General features: G+C 58.3%; 1 protein-coding gene across 1 annotated transcript; it reads left to right on the forward strand.

Moving 5' to 3' along the window:
* Positions 1–53: 53 nt before the first annotated feature.
* LOC119564338 (soluble scavenger receptor cysteine-rich domain-containing protein SSC5D) lies at positions 54–26099 on the forward strand (the record flags this gene model as incomplete). Its single annotated transcript, XM_037884301.2, has 10 exons — positions 54–1396; positions 1869–1895; positions 2968–3282; positions 3964–4077; positions 13595–13909; positions 15117–15431; positions 18707–18913; positions 20228–20350; positions 25299–25439; positions 25912–26099. Coding segments are annotated over exons 1-10 (1833 nt in total), but the record flags the coding sequence as incomplete, so codon positions are not given.
* Between the last annotated feature and the right edge of the window lie 4 nt (positions 26100–26103).

Below are 26103 nucleotides of genomic sequence, written 5' to 3' on the forward strand. Positions count from 1 at the left end.
CAGCAAGGGGATGCACTCAGCCCAGGGGGGTCGTCAGGAGAGTCACTGTCAGGAAAGGCCAATGGGAGCTGTCTCTCGATCTCCAGACATGTTCTTACAACAGCAAATATCCCTCCTCCCATCCTAGTGTGCATGGGGGACCAGCGCTGAGGGCCAGGGGAGAATGCCCCCTACTGAGCACCCCACTTTCTGCAGCACAGGCCCCCTAGCGCTGCCCTGGGGCATTGGGGCTAGCACTGACTGCGTGGGGAGAGAGCCCCTGCCTGCTCCTTGCAGCCGCCTGCCTGTTCCTTGGCAGTCTCCCATCCACGGCGGGCCAGGCAGCTGCTGTTTAGCGGGATGTTTGGTTGTATGACAACACAGGTTGCTATGGTTGCCAGTACCCTGGAAACACAGCCCTCAGCGGCGACTGCCCTGCGGTGCAGCTGGCTGGGCAGGGGCAGTGCCTGGCATGGGGTGCCAGGTGGCCAGGGTCCCCTGTCTACAGGCAGGGTCCCAGAGACCTGGGCTGCGCTGTGTCTCTGCCCGCGGCACTGCTGGCTGCAGGCCAGCCCGGCTCGCACAGCACTGACTCAGTCTTTCTATGACTCGCCCCTGGCTGGGACTGTGAGGCCAGGACATCCCCAGGGCTGTGGGGGGAGATGAGCGCCAGCCAGGCCACGGCCCCCATGGCAGGACAGGACCCCTCCCCCTGTCCCCTCACACGCCTTGGTCCGGACATGGCACAGCACACAGGGCGTGAGGCCAGCCTGGCAGCTGGAATCACAGGAGGACGTGTCAGTGTGCGCGCACAAGTATGTCAGTGTGTGTATATGTGTGAATGACTGACTATGTGTGTGCGTTGGCATGTGTATGAATTGACAATGCGTGTGTCAGTGTGTGTGCACATGTATGTCAGCAGCTGTGTGTGTCTGTGCGTGTGCATCCCTTTGCATGAATATTTGCACACACATGGGCGGGCATGTAGGGATGGCTGGGTGTATGTGTGGCCCTGGGTGTTAGTTTGTGCTGCACACACAGGCATGAGCCCAGCTGTTGCAGCTGTTTCTGTTGCAGCTCATTAACCCATTGCCTGCCAGTGGCCTGGCTGGAGGATGCTGCTCTCTGTCCTGGGACACGTGGCTGGCAGGGCTCGCCCAATCCGGCATCCCTGGTGTCACGCTTGCCTACTCCTGGGCACAGGGTTCCCTGCCACCCCTGGCTTTCCAGGCTCCGAGTTCACCACCCTGAGCTGTGGGCGTTGCAAGGCTCCCTCCTTAGAAATTGTGGCCAGGCTGAGTCATCCCCTGGCCTGGCCAGTCCTGCTCCATGAAACACCCCTTCCTGACACTGTGCAGACCTGGCCCCAGGGCTTGCTCCCCACCAGCCACCATGCGGCTGCCCCTGCTCCTCCTCGGTGAGTACCAGCTGCTTTGGGGGCGAGGCTCAGGCACTGGGGAAGCCCAGCCCCTTCCTAGCCCCAGGGTCCCACCTCAGGCACTGTCAGAACTCCCGGATGCTGAGGGCTGCAGGGGACACAGTGCTGGGCAGAGGTCACTGAGCATTGGGAAGCTGGTGCTGAATGCTGGGCAGGGGGCGGCAAGCAGGGGGCACTGGGCGGTGGGTGCTGAGCTCAGGGCAGGGGATACTCAGTTTCAAAACCCCAGGCAGGGAGTTCAAGGTGCCTGGCACTCCAGGGCTCACTCCTTTCACAGGCATTTGCAGTGTATATCTAAGTGCTGCTCACACTGGTCGTTCCCGGGTTGGGGGCTCAGACTGGCTGCTCCCCCACACCCAGCCAGGCCCCCCCACAGGACAGTCCTGACCCACTGGGCAGGAGATTAGCCATCTGCTGGGCTCTGCTCACCCGTTGCGCTCTTGTTTTTCAGTTGGGTTCCTGGAATTTCACTGCACAGGTAACTGCGTATTGTGGGTGTGTGTGCGCACCTGTGTGTGTCCCTGTGTATGTGTCCCTGTTGGCTCTGTGTGTGTGTATGCGTGTACCTGTTGTCCCTGTGTGTGCTCCTATGTATGGGTGTCCCTATCCCTGTGTATGTTGGGGGGAGGCGGGGCACAGGACTACCTAGGACCTGTGCGAGCCTGGTGTGGACGCAGCTCACGGAGCGGTGCTTGGCCCAGCCCAGCTGAGCCACCTTGATGATGCAAGCTCTGTCCTGCAGGTACCACTAAGGACTCTGCTGACAGAGCGATGTTGGGCAGGGGTGACACCTCTTCACACCCCGCCCAACAGCCATGCCAGCAAACTCTGCGTGTAGGCCTGGCCAGTGTATCCCTAGCCGTGTGTGTGTCCACCCCTGCCTGTCTCACCCTAGCACTGTCTGTCTGGGCCTGGCACTGTCTGTGGGGGTCCCCTCTCTGCCTCCAGCTCTTGCTGGCTCTAGGGTTTCTGAAGTGATGGGGATGGGACCGGGCAACCACAACTCCAGCCCATGTGAGGCAGGGGTATGAAGAGTCGCAGTATAGTGAAAGGGTTGCAGTGGGGTGTAGGGTTGCAGTGGGGTGAAAGGTTGCAGGGGGTGTGAAGAGTTGCAGGGGGTGTGAAGTGTTGCAGTGGGGTGGAGGCTCAAAGGGGTTGAAGGTTCACAGGTGAGTGAAGGATCATGGGGGTGGGCTCAGTGGGGCGGAGTGGCCCATGGGGTGATGGGCACAGGGAGGAACAGCCCCATTATGGGGTGGGAGCCTGGGAGGGAAGGACTATATGGGGTTGGAATTTCCTGTGGGGAGGGGCCCTCAGGGTGGAGGGGCCCTCTAGGGAAGGGGCCTATTGGGGTGGGGCTAGAGGAGAGCAGTCCCATGGAGCAGAGAGGACTGTGGGGGGATGGCGTCCTGGGAGGAAGGAGTGGTGCAATGGGGCCCTGGGGGTGGGGATAAGGCCCCGCGGGGCTGTGTGGAGAGGGGAGGGCCCTATGGGTCAGAGGGGCCATGAGAGAGGGGTTGTGGGTCTGACAGGCGGTGCCATCCCTGCAGGCCCATTCCTGGTGCGTCTGGCTGGGGGCCCCAGTGAGTGCGTGGGGCGTGTGGAGATCAACTACAAGGGCCGCTGGGGCTCGGTGTGTGACGACGAGTGGGACCTGGCCGACGCAGCCGTGGTGTGCAGGCAGCTGGGCTGCGGCACCGCGCTCTCCGCCCCGGTGGGCGCCTGGTTTGGGGAGGGCTCGGGCCCCATCTGGCTCAATGAGGTGCGGTGCCAGGGCTCAGAGCAACATCTGCGCCTCTGCCGCCACCGGGGCTGGCGCCAGCACGTCTGCAGCCACGAGGAGGACGCCAGCGCTGTGTGCTCAGGTGGGGCCAGCCGGCGCATGCGACGTGGCAGCTGGGAAAACCACACAGCAGCGCCAGGCGGTACCCAGCTCTGGGAGAGCTGGAGCCAGCGCTCCTATGGGGATCAGGTCCCATGAGCCATTCCCCACCCCCTGAGCCAGACTGGTCCCCTCCTGGGGCCAGAATGGAGCGGACCCCCCTAGAGGTCCCCATGTGCCATTCCCCGCCCCATGAGCCAGCCAGTCCCCACCTAGGGCTGGAGTGGAGCAGATGTCCCTAGAGGGGACAGGCCCCATGTCCCGTTCCCCACCCCCTGAGCCAGCCAGTGCCTGCCTGGGGCCGGATGGAAGCCGGCGCCCCATAGAGGGGACAGGCCCCGTGTCCCATTCCCCACCCCCTGAGCCAGCTGGTCCCCGCCTGGGGCCAGAGCTGAGCGGATGCCCCTAGAAGGCCCCATGTGCTATTCTCCACCCCTTGAGCCAGCCAGTCCCCACCTGGGGCCAGGGCGGAGCGGATGCCCCTAGAAGGCCCTGTGTCCCACTACAGCATGGTGTGGCTGGGTCTCTGGGTATGGCGCAGGTGATATGGCCTGTTCCATTTCAGTGCCCATTGTGGCTGGCACCAATCCTTCCAGGGCCCAAAGGCCACACTCTCCCTGTGGCCACGTCTATGTGTCCCTGTCTGACCCTGCTGTGCCCACAGCTCACCGCTTCCTGCCCATCATCACCACTGAGCCCTCGGTGCAGCCGGCCCTTGGGGACCACAGCCCCCCAGCACAGAGCACTGCCAGGCCAGCTTCCACCACGCCAGAGCACAGTGAGTATGAGACAAACCAATTCCCCCCCAGCAGACCCCCACCCCCAATGACCCTCCCACTCCTTGGCACATGCCTCCCTCCATTCCATCTCCCCAGCTTCCTGGGGCTTCATCCCAGGGGAAGTAGAATTGCTCGTTTATGAGCATTGATTGGAGCTAGCTGCTATTACTGACCCCTGATGGGATAAGCCGCAGAACTGGAATGTTAAAATCAAGGATTAGAGCCTAGGTAGGAAGCCTCAAGTGGGCAAACGGGGAGGGAGGGCACCCGACCTTAAAAGTGGCATTGCTTGTTTCTGAGTCACTTCTCTACCATGTGTGGAAGAACAGCTGTATCCTGGGGGACTTCAATTCTTTTCAATTCCAAGGCCAGAAGGGGCCATTGTGGTAATGTCTAGTCTGACCTCCTGCATAACACAGGCCCGAGAACATCCCCCAAGTAATTCCTAGAGCAGAGCTTTGAGAAAAACCTCCAATTGGAGTGACCTACCCTGGAGATCTCACACTGCCAGGATCAAACTGTCGTAGGAATTTCAGAATATTGTAGGTTTCAGAGTAGCAGCCGTGTTAGTCTGTATTTGTAAAAAGGAAAGGAGTATTTGTGGCACCTAAGAAACGAACAAATTTATTTGAGCATAAGCTTTTGTGAGCTACAGCTCACTTCGTCGGATGCATTCCGATGAAGTGAGCTGTAGCTCACGAAAGCTTATGCTCAAATAAATTTGTTTGTCTCTAAGGTGCCACAAATACTCCTTTTCTTTTTGAGAATATTGTAGATGACAGTTTCCTAACCCAGAGAGTGCTGCAGCCAACACAGGGGAATTTTACACTTGAGCGTGTCTATAAACTGTTACCCGCACACTCTAGGACACCCCACCTTTACCCTACCATGGGCTCAAGACATAACCTGGTTGATTTAGTTCCTAGGGCAATGGGCAAAAGGCACCTACCCTTACCCAGTTCTTAGGGCTCAGGGCCCCCACCCCCATTCTTAGGGCTCAGGAAGTAATCAGCGGGTTTGCGGGGCCTGTTTACCAGTGAAAGAGCCTTATACAGTAATATCCTTAACTTCTATTTATTAACACTTACCAACACAGAATACACAGGCTAAGCATACAATGCTGACCACTCCCAATAAGGCAGACGAAATTTTCCTGATGTCCAGTCAGGAACAGGTCATCCGGGGCTCTAGCTTCCAGCACGGTGTGGTTGGCGGGGTGTTGAGGTTTGACAGCTCTGATCTTGAGCTGTGTCCTGGAGTTAGGTTCTAAAGAACTTCCTTTTGGAGTTGGGACCCCAATTTATATAGTTAAACTTGAGTCCTGCTTAGCTATACCTTAACCAATTGTTTTAAACTAAACTACTACAAAACAGTATTTTTCACATCCTAGCCCATTACAAAACAATTCTTTAACCAATCATCCCCCACCACCTTAATTGATTTAAATCTTGCAAAACGAGTTATGCAACAGACAGAAACAATCAAAGAACCAGACAGAGACCATACAGATGAACATGAGAGAAGTGGGGACCAACAAGGCAAAACAATAAAGAAGTAGATTTCACACCCAGTGGCAAGTGGTTCCTTGCCAGACAGAATGCTATCAAACAAAATTTTCTTTAAACATTTCTTTATCTGGTGATGGTGGGTACTATTAGGACAGGAGCACCTCTTTAACAGCCCGATATTGCTTTGCTTTGATATAATTTAGAGGGAATGTGAGGATGTGACTTTCTGCTTCTTATCTCATGGCTAAGGCTGTGAGTCTGTCATGGATTCCGTGACTTTCTGTGACCTCCATGACTTCTGAATCTGCTGGTGCAGGCTGAGGGGCGGCCCAAGCCTGGCAGCCCCTGGGCCAGCAGCAGCAGTTCGGGCGTGTGGGAGGGGGTTGGGGAGTGTTGGGGGGTGCTTACCTTGGGGTGGGGGGCGCCCTGGCTTCCACTGGCATGGGCCCCCTGCAGCTCCCGGTTAATGAGAGCTGTGGCAGCCAGCACTTGTGGTGGGAGCAGTGGAGCCCCTGCCCTGGCCTGCCTCTGCTGCTTAGGAGCTGAAGGGATGTGGAGCCAGGTAGGAAGCCTCTGCCAGCCCCGCCGATCACCCCCACCCCAGCACCAGCAGGGGTCCTGGGCCACCTCCCCCAGCACCCACGGCGCCCCCGGACTTCCTCCGCCCGCCCGCCCCAAGCAGCTTCCCCGCCCAAGTGTTAGTCAGGGCGGGTATTTTTAGTAAAAGCCATGGACAGGTCACGGGCCCGTGAATTTTTGCAAAACAGGAACTGATCAGAGAACTAACAATGAATGGCAACTTAGGTTCAAGGGTCACGGAGCCCCAGGATTGGTACTACACCCCAGTGTTTAAACAGGCTCTTGGAGGAACCTCTGCAGTGTGCCAGACCCCACAAGGGGTCTCACTCTTCTGCCAGGCCATGGGGCCTCACTGCCCCCGAGACTGAGCTTTCTGGGCTCTTGCCTCCTGCTTTGCCCCACGAGCTCTGCCCAGCATGTGAAACTGAGCCGTACTCCGGGGACAGCCTTGTCTGTGTGAAGGGATTCATGCACCTGGCGGCGTTTTCAAAGCAGTCGGGTTTGTTCGCCTGTGGCATGCAGCACAGGGAGTCCTTAGGGCAGCACAGAGAGAAGAAGGGTCAAGCAGAGCTCATTCTGGTCAGCCCCGAACCCAGTCGAGCGGGAGCAAACCCCATCTTCAGACTCTGTTCCTTAGTCAGTTGCCAGGTGAGAACCCCCAAGCTTCTGCCAGAGCCTACGCTTATCCTCTGCTGGTCACCTCCCAGTCCTCTGTCTCCAGGCAGGGCCATGTTGAATTCACAGCCGCACCTGCTAGAGCAGCGGTGGGCAAACTTTTTGGTCCAAGGGCCACATCTGGGTGGGGAAATTGTATGCAGGGCCATGAATGTAGGGCTGGGGCGGGGGTTGGGATGAGGGAGGGAGTGTGGGGTGCAGGAGGGGGTGTGGAGTGCAGGAGGGGGCTCAGGGCAAGGGGTTGAGGTGCAGGAGGGATGCGGGTTGAAGGAGGGGACTCAGGGCAGGGGGCTGGGGAGCAAGAGGGGAACAGCAGGGGGCTCAAGGCAAGGGGTAAGGGGGCTCAGGGCGGGGGGTTGGGGTGTGGGGTGCAGGAGGGGTACGGGGTGTAGGCTCCGGCCCAGTGTCGCTTACCTCAAGCAATGCTGGGGTGGCAGCGGCGCGCAGTGGGGCTAAGGCAGGCTCCCTGCCTGCCCTGGCCCCGCACCACTCCCGGAAGTGGCCAGCATGTCTGGCAGTGGCTCGTGGGGGTGGGATGGGGCAGGCGGCTCCGCCGCGTGCTGCCCTTGCCTGCGTGTACCACCCCCGAAGCTCCCATTGGCCACGGTTCCCCATTCCCAGCCAACGGGAGCTGCGGAGGGCAGTGCCTGCAGGCGAGGGCAGCGCACTGAACCCTCTGCCCCCCCACCTCAGGGGCTGCAGGGATGTGGTGCCAGCTGCTTCTGGGAGCGGCGCGAGGCCAGGGCAGGCAGGGAGCCTGCCTTAGCCCTGCTGCACCATGGGGCTGGCAATCCTGCAGGCCGGACTGAAAGCCCTGATGGGCTGGATCCGGCCCGCGGGCCATAGTTTTCCCTCCCCTGTGCTAGCGCGACCCATGGTGGAGTATCCATTGATCACTCCTTGGAGCTTCCATTGTTCCTCTGGACCCCTTGTTGCTCTAGGTCTGTTTCAACCAGTTCCGTAATGAACCATTTGTTCCACCCAGACAATGAGATGACACATACCCCTGTGTGTCCTGCACTATTCCAGCAGTAGTGCTATCCCACTGGGTAGCAATGCAAACTACAGAGGGAAACTGAGGTGCACATAGGATTCATAAAAATATTACCAAAAATTCCCACTTTGTCACAAGTGAGCATGACCTGATCACATTTATAATGTTCAAAAAGGAGAAACTCCAGTCCAGCAATCTGTATACTTGGTGCTTTAGAAGGGACAATTTCACAAAGCTGAAAATAATTATGAGCCAAATCATCTGGGAGGAAGAATTTAATCAGAAAAATGTGTATAGGGAATAGTTTGAGAATTAGATGCTCCAAAAGCCACAATTCCACAACTGAGGAAGAAGGCCTTGCTGGTTAAAAAACTGACCTGACTGAAAGGAGGAGCGAAAGCAGTGATAAAAATAAAAACAAATATATATAACAAATGGAAGAAAAAAGGAAGTTGGCAGTAATGAATATAAATCAGAAGCTAGAAATTGTATAAAATTGATTAGGGAATACTTTTAAGTGAAGTCGTAACGAAAAGAATCCTGACCATGGTACTGATGCATTACTAGATGGAAATGGTAGAATTATCAATAATAATGCAGAAAAGGCAGATGTGTTCAATAATTATTTCTGTTCTGTATATGGGAAGAAAACAGATGATGCAGTCTCATCATAGAATGATGATAACACTCTTCTTATTCCACTAATATCTGGAGGATATGAAATAGAAGCTACTAAAGTTAGAAATGTTTTTAAATCAGCGGATCCAGATTACTTCCATCAAAGAGTTTTAAAAGAGCTGCCTGAGGGACTCACTGGACCATTACTGTTGATTTTCATTCAGTCTTGGAGCATTGCAGTAGCTCCAGAGGACTAGAAGAAAGCTAACATTGTGCTAATATTTAAAAAGGGTAAACAGGATGACCCAGGTAATTATAGGCCTGTCAGCCTGACATCAATCCTAGGCAAGATAATGGAGCAGATGACATGGGACTTGACTAATAAGGTATTAAAGTAGAGTAATGTAAATATTGCAAATCAACATGGGTTTATGTAAAATAGATCCTGTCAAATTAACTTGATATCTTTTTTGATGGGATGACAAGTTTGGTTGATAAAGGTAATAGTGTTAATGTAATATACTTAGTCTTCTCTGAGGCATTTGACTTAGCACTGCATGACCACCACTCCCAAGAGGAGGAGACAGGTGGTGGTGATCGGGGACTCCCTCCTAAGGGGGACAGAGTCATCCATCTGCCAGACCGAGAGACTCGAGAAGTGTGCTGCTTGCCAGGAGCTAGAATTCAGGATGTGATGGAGTGTCTGCCGAGACTGATCAAGCCCTCGGACCGCTACCCCTTCCTACTTCCCCACGTGGGCACCAATGATACTGCCAAGAATGACCTTGAGTGGGTCACTGCAGACTTTCAACTAGATTCGCCAGGGGACGGTGACCTAAGCCCTGAGGTAAGTGGGGAAGTGGGATACCGGGAGAAAACACAAGGAAGAGGGTGCAACAGGGGCAGCCTCCTGATTCATACTGAGAAAATAGGGCAAGCAGCTAGTTATCTTAGGTGCCTGTACACAAACGCAAGAAGCCTGGGAAACAAGCAGAAAGAATTGGAAGTCCTGGCACAGACAAAGAACTATGATGTGATTGGAATAATAGAGACTTGGTGGGGTAGCTCACGTGACTGGAGCACTGTCATGGATGGGTATAAACTGTTCAGGAAGGACAGGCAGGGAGAAAAGGTGGAAACGTTGCACTATATATAAGAGAGCAGTATGATTGCTCAGAGCTCCAGCATGAAACTAGAGAAAAGCCTGTTGAGAGTCTTTGGGTTAAGTTTAAAACCAAGAGCAACAAGGGTGATGTCGTGGTAGGCGTGTGCTATAGACCACTGGACCAGGAGGATGAGGTGGACGAGGCTTTCTTTGGACAATTAACTGAAGTTTCCAGAACACAGGCCCTGGTTCTCATGGGGGACTTCAATCACCCTGACATCTGCTGGGAGAGCAATACAGCAGTGCACAGACAATCCAGGAAGTTTTTGGAGAGTGTTGGGGACAACTTCCTGGTGCAAGTGCTGGAGGAACCAACTAGGGGCCGTGATCCTCTTGACCTGCTGCTCACAAACAGGGAAGAATTGGTAGGGGAAGTAGAAGTGGGTGGCAACCTGGGCAGCGGTGACCATGAGATGGTCAAGTTTAGGATCCTCACAAAAGGAAGAAAGGACAGTCGTAAAATACGGACCCTGGACTTCAGAAAAGCAGACTTTGACTCCGTCAGGGAACTGATGGGCAGGATCCCCTGGGAGGCTAATATGATGAGGAAAAGAGCTCAGGAAAGCTGGCTGTATTTTAAAGAAGCCTTATTTTGGGCGCAGGAACAAACCATCCTGATGTGCAGAAAGAATAGCAAATATGGCAGGCGACCAGCTTGGCTTAACAGTGAACTCTTCAGTGAACTTAAACACAAAAAGGAAGCTTACAAGAAGCGGAAACTTGGACAGATGACTAGGGAGGAATATAAAAATATTGCTCGAGCATGCAGGGGTGTAATCAGGAAGGCCAAAACACAACTAGAGTTGCAGCTAGCAAGGGATGTGAAGGGTAACAAGAAGGATTTCTACCTGTATGTTAGAAACAAGAAAAAGGTCAGGGAAAGTGTTGGATCCTTAATGAATGGGGGAGGCAACCTAGTCACAGATGATGTGGAAAAAGCTGAAGTACTCAATGCTATTTTTGCCTCCATCTTCACAGACAAGGTCAGCTCCCAGACTGCTGTCCTGGGCAGCGTGATATGGGGAGGAGGTGAGCAGCCCTCAGTGGTGAAAGAACAGGTTAAGGACTATTTAGAAAAGCTGGACATGCACAAATCCATGGGTCCAGATCTAATGTATCCAAGGGTGCTCAGGCAATTGGCTGATGTGATTGCAGAGCCATTGGCCATTATCTTTGAAAACTCATGGTGATCAGGGGAGGTGCCGTACAATTGGAAAAAGGCAAATATAGTGCCCATCTTTAAAAAAGGGAAGGAGGAGAACCCAGGGAACTACAGACCGGTCAGCCTAACCTTAGAAAAACTAACCCTGGAAAAATCATGGAGCAGGTCCTCAAGGAAACCATTTTGAAGTACTTGGAGGAGAGAAAGGTGATCAGGAACAGTCAACATGGATTCACAAAGGGCAAGTCATGTCTGACCAACCTGATTGCCTTCTATGATGAGTTAACTGGCTCTGTGGATATGGAGAAAGCAGTGGACATGATATATCTGGACTTTAGCGAAGCTTTTGTTACGGTCTCCCACATTGTCTTGCCAGCAAGTTACAAAAGTATGGATTGGATGAATGGACTAAAAGGTGCATGGAAAGCTGGCTAGATTTTCGGGCTCAATGGGTAGTGATCAATGGCTCAATGTCTAGTTGGCAGCCGGTATTAAGCAGAGTGCCCCAGGGGTCGGTCCTGAGGCCAGTTTTGTTCAACATCTTTATTAATGATCTGGAGGGTGGGATGGATTGCACCCTCAGCAAGTTCGCAGATGACACTCAGCTGTGGGGAGAGGTAGATATGCTGGAGGGTAGGGATAGGGTCCAGAGTGACCTAGACAAATTGGAGGACTGGGCCAAAAGAAATCTGATGAGGTTCAACAAGGACAAGTGCAAAGTCCTGCACTTAGACAGAAGAATCCCATGCACCGCTACAGGCTGAGGACCGACTGGCTAAGCAGCACTTCTGCAGAAAAGGACCTGGGGATTACAGTGGATGAGAAGCTGGATATGAGTCAACAGTGTGCCCTTGTTGCCAAGAAGGATAAAGGCATATTGGGCTGTATTAGTAGGAGCATTGCCAGCAGATCAAGGGAAGTGATTATTCCCCTCTATTCGGCACTGATGAGGCCACATCTGGAGTATTGCATCCAGTTTTGGGCCCCCCACTACAGAAAGGATGTGGACAAATTGGAGAGAGTCCAGTGGAAGGCAGCGAAAATGATTAGGGGGCTGGGGCACCTGACTTATGAGGAGAGACTGAGGGAACTGGGCTTGTTTAGTCTGCAGAAGAGAAGAGTGAGGGGGGATTTCATAGCAGCCTTCAACTACCTGAAAGGGGTTTCCAAAGAGGATGGAGCGCAGCTGTTCTCAGTGGTGGCAGATGACAGAACAAGGAGCAATGGTCTCAAGTTGCAATGGGGGAAGTCTAGATTGGATATTAGGAAACACTATTTCACTAGGAGGGTGGTGAAGCACTGGAATGGGTTACCTAGGGAGGTGGTGGAATCTCCATCCTTACAGGTTTTTAAGGCCTGTCTTGACAAAGCCCTGGCTGGGATGATTTAGTTGGGCTTGGTCCTGCTTTGAGCAGGGGGTTGGACTAGATGACCTCCTGAGGTCCCTTCCAATCCTAATTTTCTATGATTCTATGACCAACTAGAATGAAACAAAACAATATAAAATTAACACGGCACACATTAAATGGCTTAAAAACTGGCTAGCTGATAGGTCTCAAAATGTAACTGTAAAGAGGGAATCATCAACGAGCAGCAGTGTTTCTAGCGGGATCCCACTAGGGTCAGGTCTTGACCCTATGCTCCTTAACATTTTTATCAATGACTTGGAAGAAAACATAAAATCGTCACTGATAAAGTTTGCAAATGACACATATATTGGGGGAGTGGTAAATAACGAAGGGGACAGGTCACGGACACAGAGCGATCTGGATCAGTTGATAAAGTGGGTGCAAGCAACAATATGGGTTTTAATATTGCTGAATGTAAATGTATTCATCTAGGAACAAAAAATGCAGGCCATACTTACATGGTGAACTCTCTCCTGGGAAGCAGTGACTCTGAAAAAGATTTGGGGATCGTGGTGGATAATTGGCTGAACATGAGCTTCCAGTGTGAAGCTGTGACCAAAAGGGCTAATGAGATGCTGGGATGGAGGGAATCTCAGGTAGAAGTAGAAAGGCATTTTTACCTCTATACTTGGCACTGATGCAACCACTTCTGTGATCAACCAGTTCTGGTGCCCACAATTCAAGAAGGATATTGATAAATTGGAGAGGGGTCAAAGAAGAGCCACAACAATGATTAAAGGGTTAGGAAACCTGCCTCAGAGTGACAGACTCAAGGAGCTCAATCTATTTAGCTTCACAAAGAGAAGGTTAAGGGAGGATGATCACAGACTATAGATATCTACATGGGGAACAAATATTTAATAATGGGCTCTTCAGTCTAGAGAGGAAGGTCTAACACGATCCAGTGGCTGGAAGTTGAAGCTGGACAAATTCAGACTGGAACTAAGATGTACATTTTTAACAGTGAGAGTAATGAAGCGTTGGAACAATTTACCATGAGTTGTTGTGGATTCTCCATCATGGACAATTTTTGACTCAAGATTGGGTGTTTTTGTAAACAATATTCTCGAGGAATTATTCTGGGGACGTTCTCTGGCCTTTGCTATTCAGGAGCTCAGACTAGATGATGAAAGGGGTCCCTTCTGGCGTTGGGATCTATGAATCTACAAGCTTCCCCTTCTGTCCGCTCTGATGTCACCAAGCATGCCAGAGCCATGACCCTGTCAGAGACTTGCCCCCACCCATCAGCCTGGGCAGTGGGGCTCCCTTCCCTTGGAAAGACCCCCCCCCATGCCCCAGCCTGGCCTGTGGCGCCCCTTCCTCTACAGAGAGCCCCAGCCTCTTAGTCTGGCCTATGGGCCCCTCTGTAATCCCCATCCCCTGGTGACCTATTATCTGCCCTGCAGGTGGCGCCCCCCTGCGGCTCGTGGGGGGCCCCCACAACTGCGCGGGGCGTCTGGAGGTGCTTCACGGGAGCCAGTGGGGCTCGGTGTGTGATGACGGCTGGGGGCTGCTGGAGGGCGCCGTGGTGTGTCGGGAGCTGGGCTGTGGCGCAGTGCAGGCTGCCCCCGGGGGGGCGCATTTTGGGACTGGCACCGGCCCCATCTGGCTGGATGATGTGGGCTGCAGTGGGAAGGAGATGTCCCTGCAGCAGTGCCGGGCACGGCCCTGGGGGCGCACCAACTGCCAGCACGATGAGGATGCCAGCGTCATCTGCACAGGTACCCCTTGGAGCTATCCCCCGCAGGAGCTACCTACCCGCCTAGGACCAACTACCCCCCAGAGCTACCCCTCCCCCAGAGCTACCTCCCCCAGAGCTACCTTCCCCCCCAGAGCTATTCCCCAGAACTGCCTCCCTCACAGAACTACCTCCCCAGCGACTTGCTACGCCTCCCCCAGAGCTACCTCCCCTACAACCCGACGAAGTATTCCCCAGAACTACCTCCCCTACAGAGCTACCCCGCACCCAGAACTATCTACTTCCCCAGAGTTACCTCCCCCCAGAACTACCTACCACTCTGACAAACTACTCCCCAGAGCTACCTACCCCCCAATAAACTATTCACCAAAACTACCTCTACCCCAGAGCTACCTCCCCCAGAGCTACCTCCCCCAGAGCTACCTACCCCCCAGAGCTACCCCTCCCCCAGAGCTACCTACCCCCCCACAAACTACCCCCGAGAGCTACCTACCCCCTGACAAACTACTCCCCAGAACTACCTACCTCCCCAGAGCTACCTCCCCCTGACCTACTACTCCCCAGAACTACCTACCCCTGACCTACTACCCCCCAGAGCTACCCCTCCCCCAGAGCTACCTACCCCCCCACAAACTACCCCCAGAGCTACCCCCCGAGAGCTACCTACCCCCTGACAAACTACTCCCCAGAACTACCTACCTCCCCAGAGCTACCTCCCCCTGACCTACTACCCCCCAGAACTACCTACCCCTGACCTACTACCCCCCAGAGCTACCCCTCCCCCAGAGCTACCTCCCCACCCAGAACTACCTACCTCCCAGAGCTACCTCTCCCCCAGGACCAACTATCCCACTGAGCTATTTTACCCCCAAAGCTACCTCCGCCCCGAACTACTTATCTCACCAACCTACCTCCTACCCAGAGCTACTGACCCCCTCAACCAACTACCCCCCAGAGCTGCCTTTCCCCCCCCGCCCCCAAACTACCTACCTTAGAGCTATTTACCTCCCTGGGAACAACTATCTTTCAGAGCTCTTCCCCTCCCAGAATAGGTCCCCAAGAATGACCTCCCCACCCCCCAAACTACCTACCTCCCAAAGCTACCTAGCCTTCTAGGACCAACTACCTCCCAGAGCAGTCTTCTCCCCAGAGCTACCTACCCCCAGACAAACTGCCCCCTCAGATCCCTGCTCTCTCCCCAAGGGGGCTGATCTCTGCTCTCTCCCCAGGGGGTGCTGTGCTGCGGCTGGTGGGTGGCGCTGGTTCCTGCTCTGGGCGGCTGGAGGTTTTCCACCAGGGCCGCTGGGGCACAGTGTGTGATGACATGTGGGCGCTGCCAGGTGCGGCTGTGGTGTGCCGGGAGCTCGGCTGCGGAAACCCACTCTCTGCTCCCAGGGGGGCCTTTTTTGGTGAGGGCAGCGGTCCCATCTGGCTGGACAACGTGCGATGCCAGGGCAATGAGTCGGCGCTGAGCCGGTGTCGGGCTGCACCATGGGGCGTGCACGACTGCCAGCATGCGGAGGACGCTGGTGTGGTGTGTACAGGTAACGTGTGTGGGGGGAATCTCTCGTCTCTTGCGCTGGGCTCTCGCCTGCCGGCACCCAGATTTTAACTCTCTCGGTTTCTCTGCTGCTTCCATCAGCAGGTGGCGCTGGTTTGTGGCACATTTCCTCCATGCTGCGCTGAGCCAGAGGGTTTGGTTCATTCTCATGTAAATCAGAATTAGCCTGACGGTTCACTGGGATCCCTCCGTTAAGCAGTTTCTTTTAATATTCCAAAGTTATACCATGGGTAGGAGCCAAGATCTGGCATTCTTCCCTTCCCCTCCCTGGGCTGGACCCCTCATCGCACTTCTAGAGCAGGACGCCCAGCTAGAAACAAAACCCTGGATCGGGCCTCTGAATGCAGGGCCCAGCCTGGATGTCCCCGTACTGAATGGAGAGCAAGAGGCACTTCGCTGCAGTGCAAACAGGAATCCATTCGGGGCAGTTCTCTGGCCTGTGAATGTGTGAAGGAACACAACCAAGGGTTTGCCCAAGGAGAGCTGTCGATGGGGTTCGTAAGGCACACAAAGGAACGGGCTAGTTGGGCGTGAGATATGTGTCTGTACGCTGGAGTTCAGCTAGTTTGCTCGCGAGGCCGTTCAGCTGTCTGGGCGCACAGAGAGCTCTTCCTAGATGGGTTTTTTTCACACTCCTCTCTAACGCTTGACTTACCCCTGGCAGCCGGGGCTCCCCCTGTGTGTTGAACCTTGGAGGGTCTCTCTAGTTGGACAGAGGGAGAGAAGCTCTGCTCCTAGGTGGCTGTCAGACTTGCTTGGTCACTGAGCAGGATGTAGATTTGCTTTAACCATTGCATCTGTTAGTCCTGGGCTCATGGAAATTCCTTAGCCAATGTGTCTAAAAGGCGTGTAACCCTGCTGCCAGCTAGTGGTCGCAGCGACAAGAGCCAGGTTCAATATCTAGGGGTTCCTCTTAACACCACAAAACAGAACTGATTCAAGCCCCCACCCAGAAATCTGGGAAAAGTTACCACCTCCCCATGTGCCTCCAAGAGGCAATGCTTCCCCCTCACAAGCTCTGAGTCTGTGTACAGTATAGAAGAGAAAACTTCTAAGAAAAGGCAAAAGGAACCCAGCATTAATTTGAGAAGACACCACAACAGTGACTCCCAAGTAAGCAATCAGTAAGTAAAACACCCGCCCGGCAGTGTCCTTTGCCTCAGTTTCCCACATTGCAGTGTGAAAGTCCGATGGACAAGTGTCCCTTTAGTATGCCACTCCCCTCCCCCTGCGCTGCACCCCACTTGGTTGTCTGAGGTGGGCGAACTCCCAGAATTCAGGGGGCATTCACAGGGTTCAGCTCCCGCTCCTGAAGGAGGATTGGGCAATACCTCTGTCACTGCCGCTTGCTGCAATGCCGTGGTCTGACGCCCCGTCCGCAGGGATTTCACCAGACAGCGAGGAGCCTAACTGCTGCAGCCTCTGCCGTGCTTTCACCACCCCACTGTCCCGACACCCGCGCCAAGGCTCATCCTCAGGTCCTGCTCTAGTGAGCGCTGAGCAGAAGCTAGGCCTCTCCATGGAGTCCACTCGGGGCTCTCTTTACACCCTGGAGAAGCATCAAACAGTAGCTAAAACGCTTTAACCCCCAGCTAGAAACCTCTATTCCGGCCCCTGTTGCTTTTCCCTGGGGTTTGGCATCACTGTGCCTGCTTAGTGAGGAGGTTAGGGAGACCCTCTCAGTCAGGGCAGGCTAAGTACAGGTCTGCTGCCCTTTACTCCTGCAATAAGGACAACAATAAGGCGCCCTGCATCCAAGACTACTTAACCCTTAAGAGCCCAAATGGATCACTTTGGCCAGGCAGCTGTCTGCTGAGTGCCTAGGCAAAGGAGGCGGTGTCTATGCAAATACAGCCTGTTCCTCGCATCTTGCCCCCTAGTTCGTCACTAGAGGATAGGGCAGAGCTTATTCAGATCCTGCTTGCCCACGGATTGTGGGCAAGTGATGGGATGAGCCAGGGCCATCTCGCAACCTTCTTCAGTACCCTCGCTAGGGGAACACAGGGAGAGCAGCTGATCAAAGGCGCAGGGGAGCATATAGCTCTTACCAAGCTATTCTAGACACATTTAACCTCTGTACATCTTACTGTGTGCGCTGTGTGTGCATGTGCACAATGTGTGCACGTGTATGTGCATGCAGCGTGTGTGTGCAGTGTGCATTTTTGTGCAATGCAGTGTGTGTGCATACAGTGCATATGTGCAGTGGGGAGTGTGTGGGTACATTGTGTGTGCTGCAGTGTGTGTGTGCAGCAGTTTGTGTGTGCAGTGTATACATGTGCGTGCAGTGTACAATCTGTGTGTGCAGCAGTGTGTGTGTGCAGTGTGCATGTGCGCAGTGCTGTCTGTGTGTGCAGTGTATGCATGTGTGTGCAGTGTGAATTGTGCATGGGCAGTGTGTATTTGCAGTGTGTGCAGTGTCCATGCAGTGTGTCTGTGTATAGCGTGCACAGTGTGTGTATATCTCTGGGAGTGTGTTTGTGCCAACCCCTTCAGGTTGCTAGGATCTCCTTGTCAGGGAGTCCCTGGGCGATGCTCTGGAACTGCTCCCTAAGAAGTCAGTCAGGACTCTGGGGAAGTCGCCTTTCTGTGAGCAGCCTGTCTGCAGGGCAAACAGCTCACACAGCTTCCACCTTCCTGGGTCTGACCTCGGAGCATTCAGCATCCTCTGCCCCTCCGTGAGCTTCCCACAGCGAGTCCGCCCAGGCAGGCTCCTGGGGAAGCCAGAGGGTCCTGCACCCCAACTTCACAGTCAGACGTGACTCTCAGCCAGCCAGTAAAACAGAAGGTTTATTTGACGACAGGAACATGGTCTAACACAGAGCTTGTAGGTGCAGAGAACAGGACCCCTCAGCTGGGTCCATTTTGGGGGGCAGTGAGCTAGACAACCCCGTCTGCACTTCACTCCTCATCCCCAGCCAGGCCCAAACTGAAACTCTCTCCAGCCCCTCCTCCTCTGGGCTTTGTCCCTTTCCCGGGCCAGGAGGTCACCGGATTCCTTTGTTCTCCAACCCTTTTAGCTCTCACCTTGCAGGGAGGAAGGGCCAGGCCATCAGCACCCAGGAAACAGGGTGTCGGCCATTCTCTGTGTCCAGACCCGTGCACGCACCTGCCCTCTAGGGCTCTGCAACGATCATACACCCTTACCCCACCACCTAGATACTTAAGAACTGCATAGGGGAAACTGAGGCACTCCCACAATATTCAGAGGAAACATTAAGAACAGTCCCGCTTCGTCACACTCCTCCATCTCTTTCACAGACGAATTGGCCCATGTGAGGCAGCGCTTTGCCAAGCCCATGGCCCCACAGCCACGAATGCAGAAGCCACGAATGCAGAAGCCACGGACGCAGAAGTCACGGACGCAGAAGCTCCGGCCCCAGCCCCGGCCCCGGCCCCGGCCCCCTTCAGCGGCACGGGAGGAGACACAGGCACCAGCCCAGGTATCCCCACAGGCAGTGCTACCAGGTGAGTGAGCGGTGGGGACTACCCTCCCCAGCCAGCCCCCCGTTCCGGGCCAGCCAGTCACCAACCCACTCCCTAGTCCAGCCTCCAACCTGCCCCATCCCAACCCAAAGCCATCCCCCTGCTAGCTCCCAACCCATCTGTCCCTGATCCTCAGGATCCTGCATTAGACAGTCCCTTGAAGGAACCCATCAGTGTGCTAGACCCCCAAGGGGTCCCAATCTTCCTCCAGGATCAGCCACACCGGCCTCACTGCCTCCGAGACTGAACCTCTGGGGTCCAGCCCTCCTGCTCCACCCGGCGAGCTCTGCCCAGCGCGTCCAGCTGAGAGACTCCTGGGAGAGCCTGGGCCGCCCTGCAGGGATTCCTGCACCTCAGCCGGGATTGACAGTGACACCTGGCGTGGGGCAGGCCTTAGGGTAGCAGGACGTTGTCCAGAGTGGCCAAGCCAGGACTCTCTTGAAGGAACCGTGCCACCGTGGTGTCCTCTCAACCTGCTCTGCCCCAGAGCAGCTTCCCTCCCTGCCCCTGGCAGCCCTCCCTAGCCCAGGAAGGCACTGCCACGCCTGCCCGTCAGAAACATAGTACCAGCAACTCCTGCCTTGGCACACTAGCCCTTAGTCCGGCCCCATCCTGCCCTCACCCGCCCAGGCAGCCCGCAGCCCCTCATTTGCCCCAAACTTCACCTGCCCAGCCAGCCCTCAACCCCCCACCCTCCCAGCCAGCCCTCAGCCCCCCATGTGCCCCTCCAGTCCACCCCACCCCACCCGCCCAGCCAGCCTTCAGCTCCCCATCTGCCCTCCCATCCCGCCCCACCCGCCCAGCCAGCCCTCAGCCCCCCATCAGCCCCTCCAGTCCAGCCAGCCCACAGCTCCCCATCTACCCCCCAACCCACCCCACCCGCCCAGCCAGCCCTCAGCCCCCCATATGCCCCTCCTTCCACCCCTGCAGTCCAGCCAGCCCTGTACTCCCCTCTGCCAGGCTGTCCCTCTGCTGCTGGCTGGGCTCCTGTTTCCCGTGTGCCTGGGGCAGGTCCGGCTGGTGGGGTGTGAGGGGGGTCCTGGCTGGCGGGGGATGAGGGGGTCCGGCTGGTGAGGGGTAAGGGGGGTCTGGTGGCAGGGGGTCCTGGCTGGTGGGTGATGAGGGGGGTCTGGCTGGCGGGGGGTCTGGCTGGCGGGGGATGAGGGGGGTCCGGCTGGCAGGGGGTCTGGCTGGCGGGGGATGAGGGGGGTCCGGCTGGCAGGGGCTCCTGGCTGGCGGTGGGTGAGGGAGGTCCTGGCTGGTGGGGGGTGCTGAGCCAGCTGCTCTGTATTCCAGGGAAGTGGAAGCCGTTGTCTTTGCTGGAGGTCACCAGCCCCCGGGAGGCCGCCCAGCCAGAGGGGACCACGCGGAGCCCCCCGCCCTCAGGAGAGCCAGAGCTGCCCACTGCTGGACCCGCAGGTCAGTCTGGGAACCTGCAGCTCGAGCTGCCCAGCCACCCTCGCTGTACCCATCCTGCCCTGGCTCCGAGCACTCCGCCCAGCAGAGCACCTGTTTTTTCCACTGCTGTCTGTCCAGATCTCCCCAGCACTTCTGCCCGGGAGACCCTCCCTACCCCCCTCCCCCCGTAGGGGACGCCTGCAGCTCGAACGGTGCTGGCCTCACTGCCAAAGCGACCAGCCAGGGGCCAGCTAGTGCTGTGGGTGATGCCCTCTTGGGCTGGGCCTGAGCCCCCAGGGGCCACCAACCAGCCCCAGGGCAAAGAACCAGGCTGGGTTAGGCCCTCATCTTTGCTCTGCCCTTCTGCCCCCCAGTCCCCTGCCTGTCCTATCTCCCAGCCCCCTTCCCCATGGGCTGGGGCTAGGCAGTGGCTACCCACCTCCCTTGTAAAGTGCTGTGAGATGGAGGGGTGGAGAGGGCAGAGTGGGGGAGCGGTGGTGTTATTGGGGTGTGCACATGGGGACAGACGGCTGGACAGACGGGGTGTATGGGGACTGAGGGTTAGTGTGTCAGGTGCAACCTTCTGTAAACTTTACATTGAAATGTTCCCAGTTGCTATTAATATGAAGTTGTGAAGGATAAAGGTGCGATGAAACCCAGCTTAGCTTTCAGGATCGAGCCTCTGGAGCGCTGACAAGCCGTGGTCAGTGGAAGGCCACAGGGCAGCACTCGGAGGGATAAAACCAAGCTTTGCTTAACTAATCATTTTCCTTTTCAACGATTGCCACGTAGGCAGCACAGCGGTTATACTCGCACCAAAGATGGATGGGTGTACCACGGACAGCAGAGTGAAGTGAACCGAGCGGTGCCCTTTGGATGTTAACTGCTATTCAGCAAAACTGTTTCTTTCATAGGTACCAGCTCCATGGGTGCTCCAGAGCTGGAGAACCCATGAAAAAATGTTCGTGGGTGCTTAGCACCCACCACAGCCAGCTCCCGCCCTTCCCCCACAGCGCCTCCCGTCTGCTGGCGGCCCCACAGATCAACTCCTCCCCCTCCCTCCTGCACTCAGCTGTTCCACGTGTGCAGGAGGCACTGGGAGGTAGGGGGAGGAGCGGGGACAGGAAACGCTGCGGGGGGGGGAACTGGGCTGGAAGGGGCGGGGCAGGGGTGGAGTGGGGGTGGGAAGAGGCAGGGCAGGAGTAGGAGCTTGGGGAAAGGGTTAGGCCAACCCCTAATTTGTAATTAACATAGGCTACAAAGGGGACAGATAGACAGACAGATAGAGGGGGTGTATGAGGATAGAGAGATAGAGGAGGAGAATGGGGTAGATAGAGAGATAGAGGGGGTGTACGAGCTGGGTGGTGTGGGGCCGGGCTGGGCAGACTGAGCTGGGTCAGCGCCGGGCTGGGCTGGGCTGGGTGGTGTGGGGCCTGGCTGGGCAGACTGAGCTGGGTCAGCGCCGGGCTGGGCTGGGTGGTGTGGGGCCGGGCTGGGCAGACTGAGCTGGGGCAGGGCTGCGTTTGGGTGGGCGGTGTGGGGCCTGGCTGGGCAGACTGAGCTGGGTCAGCGCCGGGCTGGGCTGGGTGGTGTGGGGCCTGGCTGGGCAGACTGAGCTGGGTCAGCGCCGGGCTGGGCTGGGTGGTGTGGGGCCAGGCTGGGCAGACTGAGCTGGGACAGGGCTGGGTTTGGGTGGGTGGTGCGGGGCTGGGCTGGGCACACTGAGCTGGGTCAGCACCGGGCTGGGCTGGGTGGTGTGGGGCCGGGCTGGGCAGACTGAGCTGGGGCAGGGCTAGGTTTAGTGGGTGGTGCGGGCTGGGCTGGGCACACTGAGCTGGGTCAGCGCCGGGCTGGGCTGGGTGGTGTGGGGCCGGGCTGGGCAGACTGAGCTGGGGCAGGGCTGCGTTTGGGTGGGCGGTGCGGGGCTGGGCTGGGCACACTGAGCTGGGTCAGCGCCGGGGTGGGCTGGGTGGTGTGGGGCCAGGCTGGGCAGACTGAGCTGGGTCAGCGCCGGGCTGGGCTGGGTGGTGTGGGGCCGGGCTGGGCAGACTGAGCTGGGACAGGGCTGGGTTTGGGTGGGTGGTGTGGGGCCGGGCTGGGCAGACTGAGCTGGGTCAGCGCCGGGCTGGGCTGGGTGGTGTGGGGCCAGGCTGGGCAGACTGAGCTGGGGCAGGGCTGGGTTTGGGTGGGTGGTGTGGGGCCGGGCCAGGCTGGGCAGACTGAGCTGGGGCAGGGCTGGGTTTGGGTGGGTGGTGTGGGGCCGGGCCGGGCTGGGCAGACTGAGCTGGGGCAGGGATGGGTTTGGGTGGGTGGTGTGGAGCCTGGCTGGGCAGACTGAGCTGGGTCAGCGCCGGGGTGGTCTGGGTGGTGTGGGGCCGGGCTGGGCAGACTGAGCTGGGTCAGCGCCGGGCTGGGCTGGGTGGTGTGGGGCCGGGCTGGGCAGACTGAGCTGGGGCAGGGCTGCGTTTGGGTGGGCGGTGTGGGGCCTGGCTGGGCAGACTGAGCTGGGTCAGCGCCGGGGTGGGCTGGGTGGTGTGGGGCCAGGCTGGGCAGACTGAGCTGGGTCAGCGCCGGGCTGGGCTGGGTGGTGTGGGCCCGGGCTGGGCAGACTGAGCTGGGGCAGGGCTGCGTTTGGGTGGGCGGTGTGGGGCCTGGCTGGGCAGACTGAGCTGGGTCAGCGCCGGGGTGGGCTGGGTGGTGTGGGGCCAGGCTGGGCAGACTGAGCTGGGTCAGCGCCGGGCTGGGCTGGGTGGTGTGGGGCCAGGCTGGGCAGACTGAGCTGGGTCAGCGCCGGGCTGGGCTGGGTGGTGTGGGGCCTGGCTGGGCAGACTGAGCTGGGGCAGGGCTGGGTTGGGTGGTGTGGGGCCTGGCTGGGCAGACTGAGCTGGGGCAGGGCTGGGCTGGGCGGTGTGGGGCCGGGCTGGGCAGACTGAGCTGGGGCAGGGCTAGGTTTAGTGGGTGGTGCGGGGCTGGGCTGGGCACACTGAGCTGGGTCAGCACCGGGCTGGGCTGGGTGGTGTGGGGCCGGGCTGGGCAGACTGAGCTGGGGCAGGGCTAGGTTTAGTGGGTGGTGCGGGGCTGGGCTGGGCACACTGAGCTGGGTCAGCGCCGGGCTGGGCTGGGTGGTGTGGGGCCGGGCTGGGCAGACTGAGCTGGGGCAGGGCTGCGTTTGGGTGGGCGGTGCGGGGCTGGGCTGGGCACACTGAGCTGGGTCAGCGCCGGGGTGGGCTGGGTGGTGTGGGGCCAGGCTGGGCAGACTGAGCTGGGGCAGGGCTGCATTTGGGTGGGTGGTGCGGGGCTGGGCTGGGCACACTGAGCTGGGTCAGCGCCGGGGTGGGCTGGGTGGTGTGGGGCCAGGCTGGGCAGACTGAGCTGGGTCAGCGCCGGGCTGGGCTGGGTGGTGTGGGGCCGGGCTGGGCAGACTGAGCTGGGTCAGCGCCGGGCTGGGCTGGGTGGTGCGGGGCTGGGCTGGGCAGACTGAGCTGGGTCAGCGCCGGGCTGGGCTGGGTGGTGTGGGGCCGGGCTGGGCAGACTGAGCTGGGTCAGCGCCGGGCTGGGCTGGGCGGTGTGGGGCCGGGCTGGGCAGACTGAGCTGGGACAGGGCTGGGTTTGGGTGGGTGGTGTGGGGCCGGGCTGGGCAGACTGAGCTGGGTCAGCGCCGGGCTGGGCTGGGTGGTGTGGGGCCAGGCTGGGCAGACTGAGCTGGGGCAGGGCTGGGTTTGGGTGGGTGGTGTGGGGCCGGGCCGGGCTGGGCAGACTGAGCTGGGGCAGGGATGGGTTTGGGTGGGTGGTGTGGAGCCTGGCTGGGCAGACTGAGCTGGGTCAGCGCCGGGGTGGTCTGGGTGGTGTGGGGCCGGGCTGGGCAGACTGAGCTGGGTCAGCGCCGGGCTGGGTGGTGTGGGGCCGGGCTGGGCAGACTGAGCTGGGTCAGCGCCGGGCTGGGCTGGGTGGTGTGGGGCCGGGCTGGGCAGACTGAGCTGGGGCAGGGCTGGGTTTGGGTGGGTGGTGTGGGGCCTGGCTGGGCAGACTGAGCTGGGGCAGGGCTAGGTTTAGTGGGTGGTGTGGGGCCGGGCTGGGCAGACTGAGCTGGGGCAGGGCTGGGTTTGGGTGGGTGGTGTGGGGCCGGGCCGGGCTGGGCACACTGAGCTGGGGCAGGGATGGGTTTGGGTGGGTGGTGTGGAGCCTGGCTGGGCAGACTGAGCTGGGTCAGCGCCGGGCTGGGTGGTGTGGGGCCGGGCTGGGCAGACTGAGCTGGGGCGGGGCAGGGCTGGGTTTGGGTGGGCGGTGCGGGGCTGGGCTGGGCAGACTGAGCTGGGTCAGCGCCGGGCTGGGCTGGGTGGTGCGGGGCCTGGCTGGGCAGACTGAGCTGGGGCAGGGCTAGGTTTAGTGGGTGGTGTGGGGCCGGGCTGGGCAGACTGAGCTGGGGCAGGGCTGGGTTTGGGTGGGTGGTGTGGGGCCGGGCCGGGCTGGGCAGACTGAGCTGGGGCAGGGCTAGGTTTAGTGGGTGGTGGGGGGTAGGGCTGGGCACACTGAGCTGGGTCAGCGCCGGGGTGGGCTGGGTGGTGTGGGGCCGGGCTGGGCAGACTGAGCTGGGGAAGCATCCGTGTAGGCTGGGCAGTGTCGGGTAAGGCTGAGCAGACTGAGCTGGGGCTGGGCTGTACGGTGTGGGGAGCAGGAGGGAATTGGCAGCACAGCTCTGTGTCAGAGGCCCTGCACTGCAGGCAGAGGAGGGGAGTCTCCATTGGCTGGAGCAGCAGGGCGCTGTTCTCTGTCCCCCACCCTGTGGAGCTGGCAGGGCCCAGCGAGTGGCTCGCTGTGCCGGTGCCGGCCTGGTGTCTGTGCACATCCCTGGGGAAACCCACCATCCGGACCCAGCCCCTGGAGCTGCAGGTGGAAGGGCAATCAGGGTGGGGGGGTTCTGCATGGGGAACATTACCCGCCTTCCAGCTCTGCGGCTTTGTCCCCACAGCCCAGGCTGTGACAGATGCTGCCATGGGGGTGAGCAGCCCCAGGGATGGGCTCCATCCGGAACGGCATGGAGCCCCAAGGGCGCAGCGCCCCGTCCCGAAGAACCGGCGGCCCCACCCCAAAACATTGGAGACACGCACAGGTACCAGTGTCACTGCGTGGCGTGCTGTGGCCAGGCCTGCCCTCGGGGTCTATGGGAGAGGGTGTCTGTGCTGGCCCCGATGCCCAAGGTAGCGCTAGGGGTTCTGTGCTGCCGGGAGCGGGGGGCTCCGTAGGGGGCGCTGTCCCCAGCTGTCTGTGCTGGCCCCGATGCCCAGGGTGGTGCCAGTTGGGCCGTGGTGCAGGACAGTGGTCATCGGGGGAGGTGTTGAAGGGGGCCTGTTGGTTGTTACAGTCAGTGGGGCAGGGTATGAACCCTGGCGTCCTGGCAAAATGCGTCCAGGCAAAATGCGTTCTGCCCCTGCCAGGCAGTGCAGGACACAGTGGTCCGGGCTGGAAGGTGTCGTGGGGTGGAGCCCGTTGGGCACTGGGGCGGGGCAGGGCTGGAAAGACCCAGCCGTCCCCAGAGCGCTCTGGAAACCTGCGTCCATGTGTCTGTCCCCTTCCTTACATAGACGCCATCCGGCACCGAGCTCCTGCTGCCACCCCCACTCTCGGGACCCGCGCTGGGGCCCGGACTGACCCCAACGTGCCTCGTCCCCCACGCCGGCCTGGGGATAGCACCCTGACGACTGTGGCCTCCGCAGCCCACCCTTCCAGCCAGCCCCAGAGCGCCTGGACCCGCCCAGCCACCCCCACCCCCACTC

Source organism: Chelonia mydas, chromosome 23 (assembly GCF_015237465.2).
Source record: "Chelonia mydas isolate rCheMyd1 chromosome 23, rCheMyd1.pri.v2, whole genome shotgun sequence".
NCBI classification, from domain to species: Eukaryota; Metazoa; Chordata; order Testudines; family Cheloniidae; genus Chelonia; species Chelonia mydas.